This window comes from Vulpes lagopus, chromosome 17 (assembly GCF_018345385.1).
Source record: "Vulpes lagopus strain Blue_001 chromosome 17, ASM1834538v1, whole genome shotgun sequence".
Lineage (NCBI taxonomy): Eukaryota > Metazoa > Chordata > Mammalia > Carnivora > Canidae > Vulpes > Vulpes lagopus.
Genome location: NC_054840.1, coordinates 24,983,087 through 24,998,532, shown reverse-complemented (window position 1 = coordinate 24,998,532; position 15,446 = coordinate 24,983,087). Strand labels below are relative to the sequence as shown.

At 53.0% G+C, this 15,446-nt stretch overlaps 2 protein-coding genes across 7 annotated transcripts in view; one reads left to right on the top strand and one right to left on the bottom strand.

Annotated features, from left to right (window-relative positions):
- The window catches only part of LOC121477458 (endothelin-converting enzyme 2), a 32,029-nt gene that overhangs the window by 4,112 nt on the left and 12,471 nt on the right, over positions 1 to 15,446 (top strand). The window contains exons 2-3 of one of the 5 annotated variants that reach the window (XM_041731772.1): positions 1,782 to 2,065; positions 15,192 to 15,278. In XM_041731772.1, the coding sequence (XP_041587706.1) occupies positions 1,782 to 2,065; positions 15,192 to 15,278 (371 nt within the window). Of the gene's footprint in view, positions 1 to 1,781; positions 2,066 to 2,574; positions 3,045 to 14,356; positions 14,493 to 14,731; positions 14,907 to 15,191; positions 15,279 to 15,446 lie in introns of those variants that run through there. The other 4 variants (XM_041731771.1, XM_041731769.1, XM_041731768.1 and 1 more) reach the window with 4 other exon arrangements.
- Positions 3,501 to 5,824, bottom strand: CAMK2N2 (calcium/calmodulin dependent protein kinase II inhibitor 2). Of its 2 annotated transcripts, none has more exons than XM_041731774.1 (3): positions 5,410 to 5,824; positions 4,467 to 4,540; positions 3,501 to 4,234 (listed from the first exon to the last, which is right to left on the bottom strand). In XM_041731774.1, exons 1-2 carry the CDS (start codon positions 5,576 to 5,578, stop codon positions 4,470 to 4,472), a joined length of 240 nt encoding a protein of 79 aa, XP_041587708.1. In that variant the 5' UTR covers positions 5,579 to 5,824; the 3' UTR covers positions 3,501 to 4,234; positions 4,467 to 4,469. The 2 variants fall into 2 exon arrangements, with proteins under 2 accessions (XP_041587708.1, XP_041587707.1); XM_041731773.1 differs by having other exon boundaries at positions 3,501 to 4,239; positions 4,469 to 4,540.

Here is a 15,446-nt window from a genome sequence, read left to right as displayed (position 1 = left end):
CATCCACAGTGCTCTGGGTTCCCATGTAATAGGTTCTTGGATGTGGCTCAGTTCTCAGGGCTTGGCTTCCCTAAAGCTTTACCCAGGATGGCAGTGGTCTTCTCAAGCCCCTTCTTATTGCCTGCCTCCAGTTACTGAGGCAGTAGGATTGGAAATCACTGCTTTGTAAGCATGATTGGCTATGTGGTGAGGTTTTGTTCTTCCTTCATCCTTTAGTAAAGTTCTCTTGGAAGATGCCATTTCCTGTACTAAGGGAAACACAGGAAGGAAATTTGGGTTTGTCCACAGTTGGGCAGAGCTCTGAGGATATATGAGGTCAGGTGTGGGATGGTGAAGGGATTTTGAGTCAGAGAACCCAGTGAGATTTCAGCTTGAACTGATTTAGGGTCTCTTGTAAAGCTACCCTCACCTCTCTCATCCCATGTAGTGTATCTCCTGGGGCTTGTTGTGGTTCCAGAAAAACATCCACTAGGCTTTCCTAGGCAAGCTAGTACTCTTCCTCAGCTATAGGGCCTAAGGAGTTCCAGAAAAACATCCACTAGGCTTTCCTAGGCAAGCTAGTACTCTTCCTCAGCTATAGGGCCTAAGGAGGAACATAGGAAGGGGCAGTTGAGGACCAGCCAGCAGCCCCTGGGTGCCCTGTCCAGGTGCCAAGCCCTACTAGATTAGGGCTATCCCAACAGCTGATCCTGTGATCCTCTTTAGGGAGGCAAATGGGCATTAAAGGCAATCTAATCCCAAGAGCTGGGATCCTATGTGGGGCCACCAGAACTGTCGTCCAGCTCCATTCCCAAACTGAGACTGACCGTGAAAGGGCCAGCATACCTTCTTAGGAAGTCACACCTAGTGTGTTGTGGATCCACATCCTGTCCACTAACCCCCACCCCTTCTCTCACCATACTCTGCCCCCTGGGACTGCTTTTCAGTACTTCCCACCAGAGTATTCGGATTCCTCAAGACTCTGTCAACTGCCCTGAAAGCGTTGGCCAACTCACCAGAAGTGGGGACAAGAGCCACCCAGTGTGTTTTCACAGCCTGTCCCTATTGAAACTCTCATTGCATTACATGGCAATTGCCTGAACACACATCTTTTCTTCCCACCAGCGCATGATCTCCCTATTTATCTGCAGAACCCAAATATAGTGCTTAATACTTTAAGGAATTACAAGGAATCAACTCCATCGTGTGTCCCCAGCAAGTTCCCCTACACTGGTTAATTCTGCCTGGGAAACCAAAACAGAGTAGTAACCCCTAACATGAAGTCTTCGCAGGGCTGATAGCATCAAAGCTTCCCTGAGAGGTTAGGGATTAGGATAATACTATTAACCAAATAATGATATTATGGTCCTAATGATGCGAATAGTACAGGCTCAGAGCTGAATGACTTGCCATGGCTGTATGACTAGACATATCAGAATCTAGATCTTAGAACTTGGAAGTTCAGAGTTCCTTCAGCTATTCCCCAGCTGTTTTAGTTTTTAAATTTAGTGTATCACATCCTGCATGTAGGCTAGGTATTACATCTTCATTTTTCTGAATAGGAAGTCTAAGTTCACAGTGTGTAAACAACTTACCCTAATCTACACAGGAAGGAATGTTAGGATATGGGCCCAGGTCTGTAGGACTCTAAGGCTCATGCTCTTTTTTGCACACGCTGCTTGTCCCACAGTTTGGGAGGGTTTAGTTTAGGCTGAGAGCAAATGGGCCAAGGGTGGATGGATAATGGGGAGAAGTGAGAACCAAAGCTAACCTAACCCTTTTGCCACCCATCCCCACCCCAGGCTGTGGGAACAGCGCACTGAGCTACGAGCTGTTCCTTGGGGGCTTCCCTGATGTCACCAGTGTGGACTACTCATCAGTAGTGGTGGCTGCTATGCAGGCTCGCTATGCCCATGTACCCACGCTGCGCTGGGAGACCATGGATGTGCGGGCACTGGACTTCCCCAGTGGCTCCTTCGACGTGGTGCTGGAGAAGGGCACGCTGGATGCCCTGTTAGCTGGAGAACAGGATCCCTGGAATGTGTCTTCTGAAGGTGTCCACACCATGGACCAGGTGCTGAGTGAGGTGAGGGAACAACAAAAAAGGAGGGCAGACCAAGAGGTGGGGAGAAGGGATTGGGGTTTTGGGAGATTGAAAGAACTCAGAAGCCAGAAGGAGCAAGTGGTAGGTCACCTTTAGGACTGTGGTGACCTGAAGGAGGAGGTGGTTAAGTTGGGTCAAGATTATAGGGGGCAGGGGTGGCCAGGCTCACAGATGCTGATGATTGGCTATTGGGTTACCATAGGGAAGAATTAACAGCCAGCTTCCAGATAGGTAACACAGACTAGGAGAGTGAGCAGTTGACCAGAAAGCAGTGCCCCCTATACCTGACATCATGCCCATGCTCCTGGCTTGGTAGAAGATAGCCCTACCTCCATGGAATGACTAGGGGCAGAGAGGAGGCTCACTCTTGCCATGAAGAGCCCTGAGCTACAGAATGTAGGGTGGTACCTGCAAGGGTATCTGGGACCATACTGACCTTTGAGAACCTGGAGATAGACTCCTCACCAGTGGCTTCTCTGTCTGCCTTGCAGGTGAGCCGGGTGCTGGTCCATGGAGGCCGGTTCATCTCATTGACCTCAGCTGCCCCCCACTTTCGGATCAGACACTATGCCCAAGCCCGATATGGCTGGTCCCTGAGGCATGCAACCTATGGCAGTGGTTTCCACTTCCATCTTTACATCATGCAGAAGGGCAAAGAGCTCACTGTGGCCCAGCTGGCCCTTGGGACCAAGATCCTTTCACCCCCTAGACCTCCCACCTCGCCCTGCTTCCTCCAGGACTCGGATCATGAGGACTTCCTCAGTGCCATTCAGCTGTGAGGCCAGAGGCATGGTCCTCCTGTCTTCCCTGCCTTTCTGCCCTGGGCTCTTCAAGTAGCTGAATTCCTGACTAAAGGCTTAGGGTTTGATTCAAGGTGCTCACAATCCCAGAGGCCTCGTGCCTAAGATAGAGCTGATGGAAGTGACTCCACAGGAAACAATACAGCCCAGGTCAAACTAGATCCCAAATCCCAGGTTTCTGGTTTCCTTCTTGGGTTCCTCAGTTTTTTTTCCTAGTACTAAACCACCAGTGATTCATCCCCGGGGGCAAAGCTTAGCATGACCCTTCCACATGCCAGCCAGACTTCAAGACCGGTAACCCTGGGGCCTGTTACTGACCCCCATTCAACCTGGATTTATTCACAGGAGGCTGCAGACTTTGAATCAAGATTGCGTTATGCTTCTAATCTCAGCTCCAGCTCCAACTCGAGCCTCTTATCCTGGTTAGGTTATGTATTTACCCAAGGAAGCTACATTGTAAAATGTTCTCAGGCCAGGCTGGCCTACCTGTTTACTTGGCAACTTCTTCCTTGCCAGCAACATGCACCTGAGATTCCCAAGAATCTGCCCCCTCCCCAAAAGGGATTGGAGCCATTCTGGCCTGGCTCCTGAGCAGACCAAAACAGTGGTCACACACACACAGGGAGGTCTGTGTTTATTCACACACTCCTGGTACAGTGAGGATGGAGGAACATTTACAAAGGACACCCCTGGGTTGAAAACATCTCCAGGGCCACAGGTGTCATCCAAAGGTGCAGAACAGTCCTCACTTGGGTTCCCAGGGGCAGGATGCAGGGGTCCAGAGTAAAATCAGCCCTGGGCCCTTGGAAGGTGATATCTTGAGAGGAGGGGTCTGCCAGAGAGTCGCCTGGGGTCAGGCCTGGGCAGACTGGCCATGTGGTTGGTTACCATGTTGGGGGCTTGTTCCATCTCAGACTCAACACCCATCCTATCTGCCAGGCGCAGAAGAGCGTGGCCGAGACTGGGCGGAGGGGGGAGGGCATGAACCATGAGGGGAGCCAGTAAACAAAGAGTCGGATATAAAAATACAAATGTGCTGAGGAAGTCCCTTAGAAAGAGGCTGAGGCTGGGGTCACGCCAGACAGGGGTGGGAGTGAGGGAGCGGCCTGGAGGGCTGGGCTCAGGTGGGTGGGAAGCTCATGCAAATACGCAGCCAAACATCCCTGGCTGCGCGCGCGGTTCGACACCGGCCGGCAGCCGGCTCTGCAGACCAGACCGGCCGGAGAGGGGCGGGGCAGGGGAGCCGTGCGGGAGGGGGCGGGTCGGGGGCTGAGAGCCGCGGGTCTCTGTGTCCGTTCCGGTGTGCGGGGTGGGGCTGCGGCCCGAGGTTCTAAAGTGCATGAGCGCGGCGGCGGGCTCCGGGCCGGTCCGCGCCGCCGCCGCCGCCGCCGCCGTGGTGCTGAAGCGGACAGCTCCGGAGTGCCAGGCGGCGGCGGCAGCGACTGCAGCCCGAAGGCGGCGCGGCCCTGCAGCCCCCGCCCGCGGGCGCCTGGGCCGGGGCGGGGGGCGCCGGCAGCCGCATAGCCGGCTCGCGCTCCTGGCCGCTGCGGGGCCGGGCCCGGAGCCCGCCGCCCGAGCCGGCGCGTCTACACTCCGGACGGCGGCTTCTCCCCCATCCCCTTCAGCACGTCGTCTATCCGGTCATCCTCGATCACCACTGCGCAGGGAGAAAGCGCGTCAGCCGCGCGGCCTCGGGGGGCAGCGGCGGCGAGAGTGGGCCCCGCGTCCTCGCGCCCGAACAGCTACTTGCGGTGGCCCAGGGACGCCCCTCGGACGCCCGTGCCACAGTGCCCTCCCCACCGGAGTTCCAACAACTCGACCCTCCGCCGAGCCCAGCTCCCACAGGCCCTGCTCCCCTCCCGGTGGAGGAACGCCCCCTCTTCCAACCAGCGGTTCAACCTCCCAGTCCAAACCCTCCCGCCACCTGAGCTCTCCTCCATCCGAGCTGATCATCCTTTTGCTCCCGGGAGCCCCTTCTTCGACAGACCCCCTTCTCCAACAGAATCTTCAGCTAGTCCAGCCCTCTGCCCACCCTCACCCTCTCGCCGCTTGAACCTCTCTCTTCCGATCCTGGCACCAACAGAGCCCCCTCCCCAGGCAAGCAACGAGGGCAGCCGAATCCCCAGCCCCTCTGTCCTCTCTCCAGTCGGACGTCCCTTCCCACCCGAAGGTTCTTCCGAAGCATCCACCGACTCAGCGTTTGATCCTGAAGAAGCGGCCCGTCGCCCCACGTTCCCACTTCGGGCAGCCCCAAATGCCCCGGCCGGCCCCTCCCCCTTGCCCAGGTGCCAGGGCTCTACTTCCAGAGGTGGCGAGCATCGAATCCGGGGCACTGCGTTCCCGGGAGAGGGGAAGAGAGGGACACAAGACCGCAGCGGGGACACCCCCCCCCAACCCCGGCCGGCGAGCGGCTGGCTGCGCTGGTCTGCGGCAAGAGCTGCGGGCGCCTGGCGGGGAGCGGCAGCCGGGGGGCGCCCGGCGAAGGGTTTCTGGGTCAAGCGGCGACTCCGGGCCCCGGCCGCATACCTCTCTTGGCTCGGCCGATCTGGCCCAGCTTAGGGGGTCGCTTGGCTTGGTTGCCCGCGAAGAAGGAGTTGGTGTCCTGCAGGCGGCAGCTGAAGGAGAGATCGGAGCCCTCGGGGTCGGCGGCGAAGCGGCCCATCTTGTCCTCACTGTAGGGCAGGATCTCGGACATGGCGGGCGCGGGGTGGGCGCGGGACTGCGGCGGGGCGCGGGCGGCGGGCAGGCTGCCGGACCGGCCCTAGCTCAGCAGGGGAGCCGGCGGAAGGATGAAGTCATGCAGCATCCGGGGCTGCGGAGCCAAGCGGGGCCTCCTCCCCCGCGCCTCCGCCTCCCGGGCCGCTGGGCAGGCGGCGGCGGCGGCGGCGGAGGTGGTGACGGGGACCGGGCGGGGGCGGGGGCGGCGCGGGGGGCGGGGGTGGCGGCGGCGGCAGGAGCGGAATGACGATGAGCGCCCGACTGCCGCAGAGCGCGGCAGGCGGGGCGCGGTGGAGGGGGGCGGGCATCGGCCGCGGGAGAGAGGCGGGGCGGGGGCGGGGGCGGGGGCGGGGGGCGGACCGGAGCGCGCCCTGCGCTCCACCGGGGGCCGGCGGCGTGCGCGGGAGGGTCCTGCGCGAGGCGGGAGCGGCGGCTGGGCCAATTGTGCGGGCCCACGGGTGTAGGATCTGGCTGCGAGGGGCGGGCCTGGGGAGCGCGCGGCGGGAGGAGGGTCTGGCCAGGAGGCTCCCGGAGGCGAGGAAGGGGGACTGGCGAGGGGACGGGGGCGGGGCCGCAAGCCTGGAGTCTGGGCAGCATTCGAAAGAGGAGACCCCGGAAAGCGCTGGAGGGAAGGTCCCGTACGGGTTCGGTGTGCTCAACTGTGCGAACCCGCGGACGTGGGAATGGCTCAGGCGGTGGGTGGTGTCACCGCCGTTGGCGCGTTTGTGTCGGATTGGTCTTCGGGTCTTACACTGTCTCCATGGAGCGTTCTCTGCGCGTCTGCGTCTGGCTGCCCATCCCTCAGTCTCTCTCTCGTGCGTATCTGTTCCTGCGCCCCGCGTCTCTGTGTCAGTCTACTTGTGCTTCTTAGAAGTGTCTCTGCCTTTCTGAATGGCTCCATGCCTGGACCCGCGCCCTACGCGTTACTGTAACCATTTCCTGAGTGTGTATTTCGGTCTCTCCTAGGACGAGTCTCGGTAACTGGGCCGACGCGCGCGCACCAGAGGAGACCCCCACCCCCGCTGCCGGCGCCCAACCCCGGGCGCCCGGGCCCCCCGCGTCCCGCAGTTCTCCCGGCCGCGGAGGCTCCCGAGGCTCGGGCTGCGCGCGCCGTGTAGGAGGAATGAAAGGCGGCGTCGCGGGGGGCGCCCTGGCCGCAGGTGACGCGGGGAAGCCCGGAGCGCCTGAGGACGCGGCGCGCGCCCGTGGGCATCCGGAGGTGCCAGAGGAGGGACAGAGGGTCCGCCCGCCCGCGTTGCGGGGCCTCACGTGACCGTTCCCGCGGCACCTACCGGGGAGCGCCCCCTTCCCTCCCCTACCCCCAGCTGGCCGTCAGCGGCAGCGTCACCTGCTTGCTTGCACGCAGGGGCTCTGGCGCAATCACTGGCCTTGGAGGTGGGGGGGAGGTCCCACACTTGGCGTAGCTGACGACAGCAATGATGAGGACGATAATCCTCCCGTACATTCAGTCCACACCTGAGGCGAAGGGATCTCCACTGTCCCTGAAGCGCTTTATCTCCTTCCCTCCAAATCACGCAGTTAGTGAAACTGCCTGGTGCTGCTGAGTCTCCATCCTCTAACAACTCCTCCCCAAGTGTTAGTCCCGGGGATGCGGAGGCTAACGCCGGGGATGCGGAGGCTGCCCCCAGGGACCAGGACTGGCGGCGGGAGCAGTTCCAGAGAATAGCCACTTTCCGTGGCCTTGAATGGAAGGCCCCATAATTATAGTTTTTATTTTTTTTAAGATTTATTTATTTATTCATGATAGACCTAGAGAGAGAGAGAGAGAGAGGGCAGAGACACAGGCAAAGGGAGAAGCAGGCTCCATGCAGGGAGCTCGACCTGGGACTCGATCTTGGGTCTCCAGGATCATGCCCGGGGCTGAAGGCGGCGCTAAACCGCTGAGCCACCCAGGCTGCCCTTAAAAATAAAATCTTAAAAAAAATTCATTCACTTACTCTTGTAATATTTTAGGAAAATACAGAAAATCGCATGAAACCTTTGATAGATATCCTTCCAAACTTTTCTGGTCATTTGCATGATGTACATACCTTTCTGAACCTCTATGTTCTAGTCTGAAGCATTAGAGACGATAGAACCTACATGAAGGACAGTTTTGTAGATGAAATTGTTGTCCTGATGGGAAGTGGGTTGTCTCAGGAGGTAATGAGCTGTCCCTCACTAAAAGTGCTAAAGGAAAGGTGAGAATTCTTGCCAAGGATGAGCTAAGCCCTGAGTGGGGAATAGAGATTGTTCTCTTTTCTACTCCCAGAGTGGAAAGGTTGAAGAAGTGACCATTTAACTTGGAATCCATTTGGTGAGCTCCTTCTTAAATAATCTTATTCCTGTCCCTGCTGTGTGTGGTAGGTCATGATTAAAGCAAAAGACCTGGGGGATCCCTGGGTGGCTCAGCAGTTTGCTGCCTGCCTTCGGCCTGGGGTGTGATCCTGGGGTCTTGGGACTGAGTCCAGCATCAGGCTCCCTGCATGGAGCCTGCTTCTCCTTCTGTCTGTGTCTCTGCCTTCTCTCTCTCTCTGTCTGTGTGTGTGTGTGTGTGTGTGTGTGTATCTAATGGATAAGTAAATAAAACTTCTATTAAAAAATAAAGCAAAAGACCTAAGTGCAAAATTGTAAAGGTACAGAATTATATAAGCTACATCTATGTTGTAAAAATGCAGTGTGTGTGTGTGTGGGGGGGGGGTCTTTAAGTTGTGATCCTCTACTTAAAATTGAGAAGTTCTGCATCACTGTCCGTGAGATGAAAATTCATTTTTACAGATAAAATTAAATTAATTTTGCTCGGAGTTTTGTGACAGTGCATTGAATTTCTCAACTGAAAGTCTCTCAAAACCTAGTGGGTTTGATCCATATGTTCTAAACGGAATACCATGCTCTTTGACAATTGAGTAATAGCACTTTTATTCAGGTGGAAACTTTAGGCCTGTGTAGTGGGTTGAATAGGGGCCCCCTAAAAGTTCCACCTAAAAGTTTCTACCTGGAACCTCGGAATGTAACCTTATTTGGAAATAGGATCTTTGCAGATATAATTAGGTATTTTAATTTTTTCTTTACATTTATTTTGGCTATTGACTTTGAGATGTAATTACCTAAATTAAGAGGAGGTCATCCTAGATTAAAGTGGGTCTGAAATCCAGTCACTGATGTTTTTATAAGAGGACAGATGCACAAAGACACACACACACACAGGGAAGAAGGCTATGTGAGGAAGGAGAGGAAGGGGAAGCAGGCATTCCTACAAGCCAAGGAACACCAAGGATTGCTGGTAGCCTCAAGAAGCTGGAAGAGGTAAGGAAGGATTCCTTCCTAGAGACTTCCAGAGAGTACAGTCCTGCTGATACTCTGATTTTGGACTTTTCATCTTCAGAACTGTGAGAGCATAAGCTTCTGTTGCTGTAAGCCACTCAGTTTGTGATGCTTTGTAACAGCAATCCTAGGAAACAAATGCAACCTGTTACAAATATTTTGGGGTCATCTTTTTACATCTCTTGCAATTATGTTTCTCCTTCCTTAAACTCTCTCTGGGGGCCCTTTGCTCTCACCTTGTTGAAGAAAGGCCATACCAGGAGGGTATTTCTGGGACTCATTCTATTTAGCAGAGTCTGATAAATCACAAAAAGAATAAGGCCTATCTGGGGATCCCTGGGTGGCTCAGCGGTTTCGCGCCTGCCATTGGCTCAGGGCGTGATCCTGGAGTCCCGGGATCAAGTCCTGCATTGGGCTCCCTGCATGGAGCCTGCTTCTCCCTCTTCCTGTGTCTCTGCCTCTCTCTGTGTGTCTCTCATGAATAAATAAATAAATAAAATCTTAAAAAAATTAAAAAAAAGAATCTCCAAAGCCTGTCAAAATGTCATCAAATAATGACTGTAAAGTGTGATTTCATATATGGGGGAAAAGTATGCACACACTAATGCATACACACCTATACATGTCCTGTTTAGGTATGTAAATGCTTATAAAAGAAAGATCTGGAAGGACACATACAAAACTGTTAATGGCTTTCTCTGAGGATGGTACTGGAATCCTGGAATGTGGAATTTTATCTTTTATTCTATATATTTAGGGAGTATATTATTTTTGCAATAATTTTTTTTTTACCTTTTAAAACCAGTGATATAAAAAAAAATAAAAAAAAAATAAAACCAGTGATATAGTCTATTTACCAAACATCACACTCTGGTCCCAGACAAATCACTTGACTTAGAAGAAAGAATACTAGTTAAGAGCATGCTGTTTATTATTTTTTTTTAAGATGCTCATGAACATTGTGAGTTCATAAATCTTTTTTTTTAATTTTTATTTATTTATGATAGTCACAGAGAGAGAGAGAGAGAGAGAGGCAGAGACATAGGCAGAGGGAGAAGCAGGCTCCATGCACCGGGAGCCTGATGTGGGATTCGATCCCGGGTCTCCAGGATCGCGCCCTGGGCCAAAGGCAGGCGCCAAACCACTGCGCCACCCAGGGATCCCGAGCATGCTGTTTAGAATCAAATCAAGGATCTCTCTTCTACCTGATGTGTGACTTTGGGAATGTTGAAAAGCTACCCTGTGTCTTAGGTTCCTCATCTATAAAATAGGGACAATGATACTGCTAAACTATATCTTATTGGGTCATTGTAAGGATTAAGTAAATAACAGGTAAAGTGCTTAGGTAAAGTGCAGGACAATAGAATTGTTATCTATATACAGGAAAGCACAAAGAAGAAATTAAAAGTAATTTCATCATTAGATATATTAACATTTTGTTGCTGTCCTTCCAATCTCTTTTTAAAAATCTGTGCTTTTATACTTTTTTTACTTCACAAAATGAGATTTTTTTTAAAAACCCTTTTACTCTTTCACTTAATTCTATATGGAGAACATTTCCCCAGAGTGTTAACTCTTCCTTTTCATCTTTTGTAAATGTTACATTGTTATCCTATTGTATGGGTGCTTGATTTATTCGTATGGATGCTTGATTTATTCAACAAGACCTATACTCTTTTTTTTTTTAAGTCATCTACTCTTTGTGTTTGTTTAAAGATCAATTTATTTATTTTAGAGAGAGATACCTGGGGGAGGGGCAGAGGAGAGGGAGAGAATCCTTTTCTTTTTTTAAGATTTTAATTATTTATTTATTCATAGAGACACACAGAGAGAGAGAGAGTGGCAGAGACACAGGCAGAGGGAGAAGCAGGATCCACACAGGGAGCCTGACATGGGACTCGATCCCGGATCTCCAGGATCACACCCTGGGCTGCAGGCAGCACCAAACCGCTGCGCCACCGGGGCTGCCCGAGGGAGAGAATCCTCTAGCAGACTTCCTATTGAGCCAGGAGCTTGAAGCAGGGTTCCATCCCAGGACCCTGAGATCATGACTCTGAAATCAAGAATTGGTTGCTTGGGCAGCCCGGGTGGCTCAGTGGTTTAGTGCCTGCCTTCGGCCCAGGGGATGATCCCGGAGACCGGGGATCGAGTCCCACATCAGGCTCCTGCTTCTCCCTCTGCCTGTGTCTCTGCCTCTCTCTCTGTGTGTGTGTCTTTCATGAATGGATGAATAAAATCTTAAAAAAAAAAAAAGTTGGTCGTTTAACCCACTGAGCCACCCAGGTGCCCCTGTTGGTTATTAGAGACAGTGCTGTGAAGAGTAAATGTTGTAGGGGAAAAAATGGCCCCAATATTTTGTAGCTCCTCCAATCAAGTAAATTCTATTTCTCCCTCCCTGAAACTGGGCTTGAGCATCTGACTTGTTTTGCCCAATAGGGACATTAGCAGATGTGGGGCAGGCAGAGGCTTGAAAACCGTTTATGTTTGTCCCGTTTTTTGTTTGTTTGTTTGTTTGTTTCTGGGGATCCTGAGGCCACCATATGAAGGAGCCTAGGCTAGCCTACTGGAGAAGGAGACACCACATAGAGACAGGACCCAGTCATCCCGACTGAGGCCCAAACCACTGAGCTACATCATTCAGCCCTTGCTGAGCTGACCTGGAATTGAAGAATCACCCAATCAACCTGCAGTGCATAAGAAATAATGAATGTTTGCTATTTTAATCCACAAAGTTTGAGGAGGTTAGTTCTTCAGCAAAAGCTAACTAATATATGCATCCTATGGATAATGATTATTTCCTGGACCGATTTCCCAGAATTAGACTTTCTGGTTCAGAGTATATATACTTACACCTTTTGATTCATATTGCCAAAAAAGTTACATCAATTTGTAAGCCTGCAACAATGTAGAGAGTGCCCATATATCCCATCCTTGTCAACACTGGACATTAATGTATCTTGTTATCTTCATGGCTAAATTTACATGGCTTGGGCAGCCCCAATGGCTCAGTGGTTTAGCGCCGCCTTCAGTCCAGGGCATGATCCTGGAGACCTGGGATCAAGTCCCACATCAGGCTCCCTTCATGGAGCCTGCTTCTCCCTCTGCCTGTGTCTCTGCCTCTCTCTCTCTCTGTCTCTCTCTGTCTCTCTCTGTCTCTCTCTCTCTCTCTCTCTCTCTCCTCTCTCTCATGAATAAATAAATAAAATCTTTAAAAATTAAAAAAAATAATAAATTTACATGGCTTGTAAATTTAGCGGGTAAACCATTATCTATTCCCTCTCAATTCACGATCACTTTAGACGGGGGAAAAACCCAAAAGAAAGAAATTATTCCTATAGGAAAAGAAGAGCAGAAAAGATAGAGAAAAAAGAATGAGAGAGGAAAAAAGAGGCAAAGATGATAAACACAGAGGAAAGAAAATGGAATTATAGAATAGAGCAAACTCCAAGTCTCTCATGCTAGGGTATTTAACATGTATTTAGGAATAGTTATGAGCCTAATAAATGATTTGAATCAGGAAAGAGAATGGATAGAAAGGAAATATGCATTTAGGCCAAGCCTAGTGAAACTGAGAACACCATAAAACTAGGTACCAGGCTCTCTCCTATGTGGCTGCATGTAATTATCACAGCAACTCTCCAAGACACTGGTGATTGTTCCCATTTTACAGATGAAGAAAATTTTGCAGATGAAGAAAAAGGGTCTGAGCTTTCAAGTAACTTGGTAAAGATCATACAGCTGATCAAGAATTGAGCCCAGATTTCAGTCCAAGTCTGTCTGGCTTGAGAACTGATGTTTTCCCCTCACTGTTCCAGAGAAAATGTGCCAGAAGACTAGCAACTAATGTTGGGAGGAAGTATATCCTCCTTTTGATTCATGTTGACAAAGTTCTCTCCAGAAAGCAGTCAGACTGCCTGGATTTGAATCCCAGCTCGGCTACTTACTAGCCATGTGACTCTCAGCCTCTCTAAGCCTCAGTTTCCTCATCTGTAAAAAAGCTTCATACCATGAGATGTAAAGCACTTAGACAGTGGCTGGCATATGCTAGAGTGCTATAAGCTTGCTATTTTCCTTATGTCAAGGAGCCATAAGGACTATTTCTAATGCACCTGTTGTCAGGAAGTCCTTACATAGTAGGACTATGGTACACTTGCACGGTCATGCCATGGTGGAATTTCCCATGGGCCAAGACTGCCCCTGCTGCCACATCTCCTTTCATCCACTCCTGGGGGCGATAAGGGATAAGGGGAAGAGGTAAGTGCTGTGATGCCACACTGTCATCAGAGTGAACACGAACAGCTCCAGAAACTTGTTCCAAGTAGATATCCCAGTATGACCCCAGTATGGCTGAATGTGAAAGCTTCTTGCTCAGGGAACCCCTAATTGACCTAGAACCCATCTACCTGGGGGAAATAGAACAGCCCCTTACAATTCTCATTTCTATCTACAGGATTTTAACAACAATAACACAAAAATAGCAGCTCACACATTGAGTGCCCTTTATGTGTCAGACACTGTCCTTTGACAAGGGTGCTATTCTTACTTAAATTTTACAAGTGAGGACATTGAGTTTGAATCCAGAATTCATCCTACCTATAACGCTGTACTGTCTCCTATTTGAGAACATGTAATTGGTGTGTGTGTGTGTGTGTGTGTGTGTGTGTGTAATTGCCAAATAAAACATTCTCAACCTGATTGATTCATTATCCACCCTTTCTCAACCACAAGAGCAGCCCACGTTAGAATCTCATGCAGCAGGCTGAGGACTGGGGTGAGTGTTGAGAAATGGATTATGGATTTGCCACCATTCTGAGCCTTCTCAGGTCAAATTCATGTAGTCGGTTGGGGAAGAAGGAGGTGGATCAGGCACTTTTTTAAAAACTGTGGCAACAAACACTAGGCACTCTTCAGTGCAGCAGACTGCAACACCACCAGGCCTGATTAGGGAATGACAATATGGAAGGCAGATGGCAGATGCATAGATGCCACGCTATTGCCTTTCAGTTAAATATTGCTTGGGTTTTTTTTTTTTTTTCTTGTAAACCTCCCAAATAAAATGCTTTGCTTTCCTCAAGTTAGAAGTGTGAACACGTCTTTTCTTTAAATATCTGTGCATGGCTGTTTTTTTCCCTGCCAATTTGTCACCATCTGTAACCCTCCTTTTGTGAGATGATCTGATGACAACAATTATCTTGAGGAGTAAAAGTGCAGTCTTGAAGCAACATGTAAGAGTAGAGTCAGAGTGTGGGTTACGCGTGTGCTGTACATGTGTGCCGTGTGAGTACAGCAGGACAGTGTAGTGTGTGTCGGCTCTGGGAGCCTTGTATACATGGTGAGTGTGCAGTGCGTACACTGGGCATGTGTGTCTTGGGGGTGGGGGTGGGGAACCATGTGCTGGGCTGAGTGCCTGCCTGTGCACTTTGGGTCTGCGTGCTCTCTGGGTAGATGCCGTGTGGACACCCTGTGTGTGGGTCGCCCCCGATTGCTGCTCTGCATGTGCTGGCTGAAGAGGTGCTGTGTGAACTGCCGGGGGCAGATGCTCCTCCCGAGAGCGTAATTTCCTCAAGGTGTTTAAAAGGGAGTGGGGAGGGCCTGCAACTTGGGGAACTGGGCCAAGAAATAGCACCAGGGGTTGGGCCTGGTTCAAAGGCATGGAAAGGACGGGTGGCTTGCAAGAGGGTGTTGCCGGGAGCCGGGCAGGCTGATCCCGAGGGGCAGGGGGGTCCCGGCGCGGGCGCAGGGCGGGCGGCGGGCGGCGGCAGGCGCGCTCCTCCCCGCGCCTTCCCCCCAGCCCGGGCGCGGCGCCGCGGCGGGAGGGGGCCGGGCCGGCGGGGGCGGCGGCGATGGCGGGCGGCGGCGGGGCCGGGCCGGGGGCCGAGGCCGCGGCCTGGGCGAGGGCCGGCCGCCGGGAGCCCTAGGGTGCCGCGCGCCCCTACTCCACCATGAACGTCGCGCTGCAGGAGCTGGGCGGCGGCGGCAACGTGAGTAGGGGCCGCGGCTCGCGGAGAGGACGGGGCGGAGGGGCTGAGGCCGAGGGGGCCGAGGGGGCCGAGGGGGCCGAGGGGGCCGAGGGGGCCGAGGGGGCCGAGAAGGGCCCGCGAGCCGGAGGGGGCGCGGGTCGGAGGGGCCCAGGCCGCGGCGGCCGGCCGGAGAGAGGGGTCCTCCCCGCAGGCAGGAGGGGCCCGGCCCGGCCAGGGGCACGGGGCAGGGCCGCGGGCGGAGGCCCTCGCGGCCTGACCCCGCGGGCGCCCCCGACTGTCCGGCAGATGGTGGAGTACAAGCGGACCACGCTGCGGGAGGAAGACGCACCTGAGACCCCCGTAGAGGGCGGGGCCTCCCCGGACGCTGTGGAGGTGGGCAAGGGGCTCCCGGTTTCTCACAGGCCCCCGCCCTGCCGTGCCGCCGGCAGACCCAGGAGCTCCGGGCTGCCCCAGAGGGTCCCCTGCCCCCAGCTCGGCTTGGTCTCTGGCCTCTGCGCTGGAACTCTGCTGAGGCCATCGGAAGCCATGACGCTGCACTAA

Coding starts and splice junctions, on each gene's coding strand:
- CAMK2N2 (XM_041731774.1), bottom strand. CDS start 5,578: ATGTCCGAGATCCTGCCCTACAGTGAGGACAAGATGGGCCGCTTCGCC. Junction 4,541..5,409: donor GATCGGCCGAGCCAAGAGAG/GTATGCGGCCGG, acceptor CTCCCTGCGCAG/TGGTGATCGAGGATGACCGG.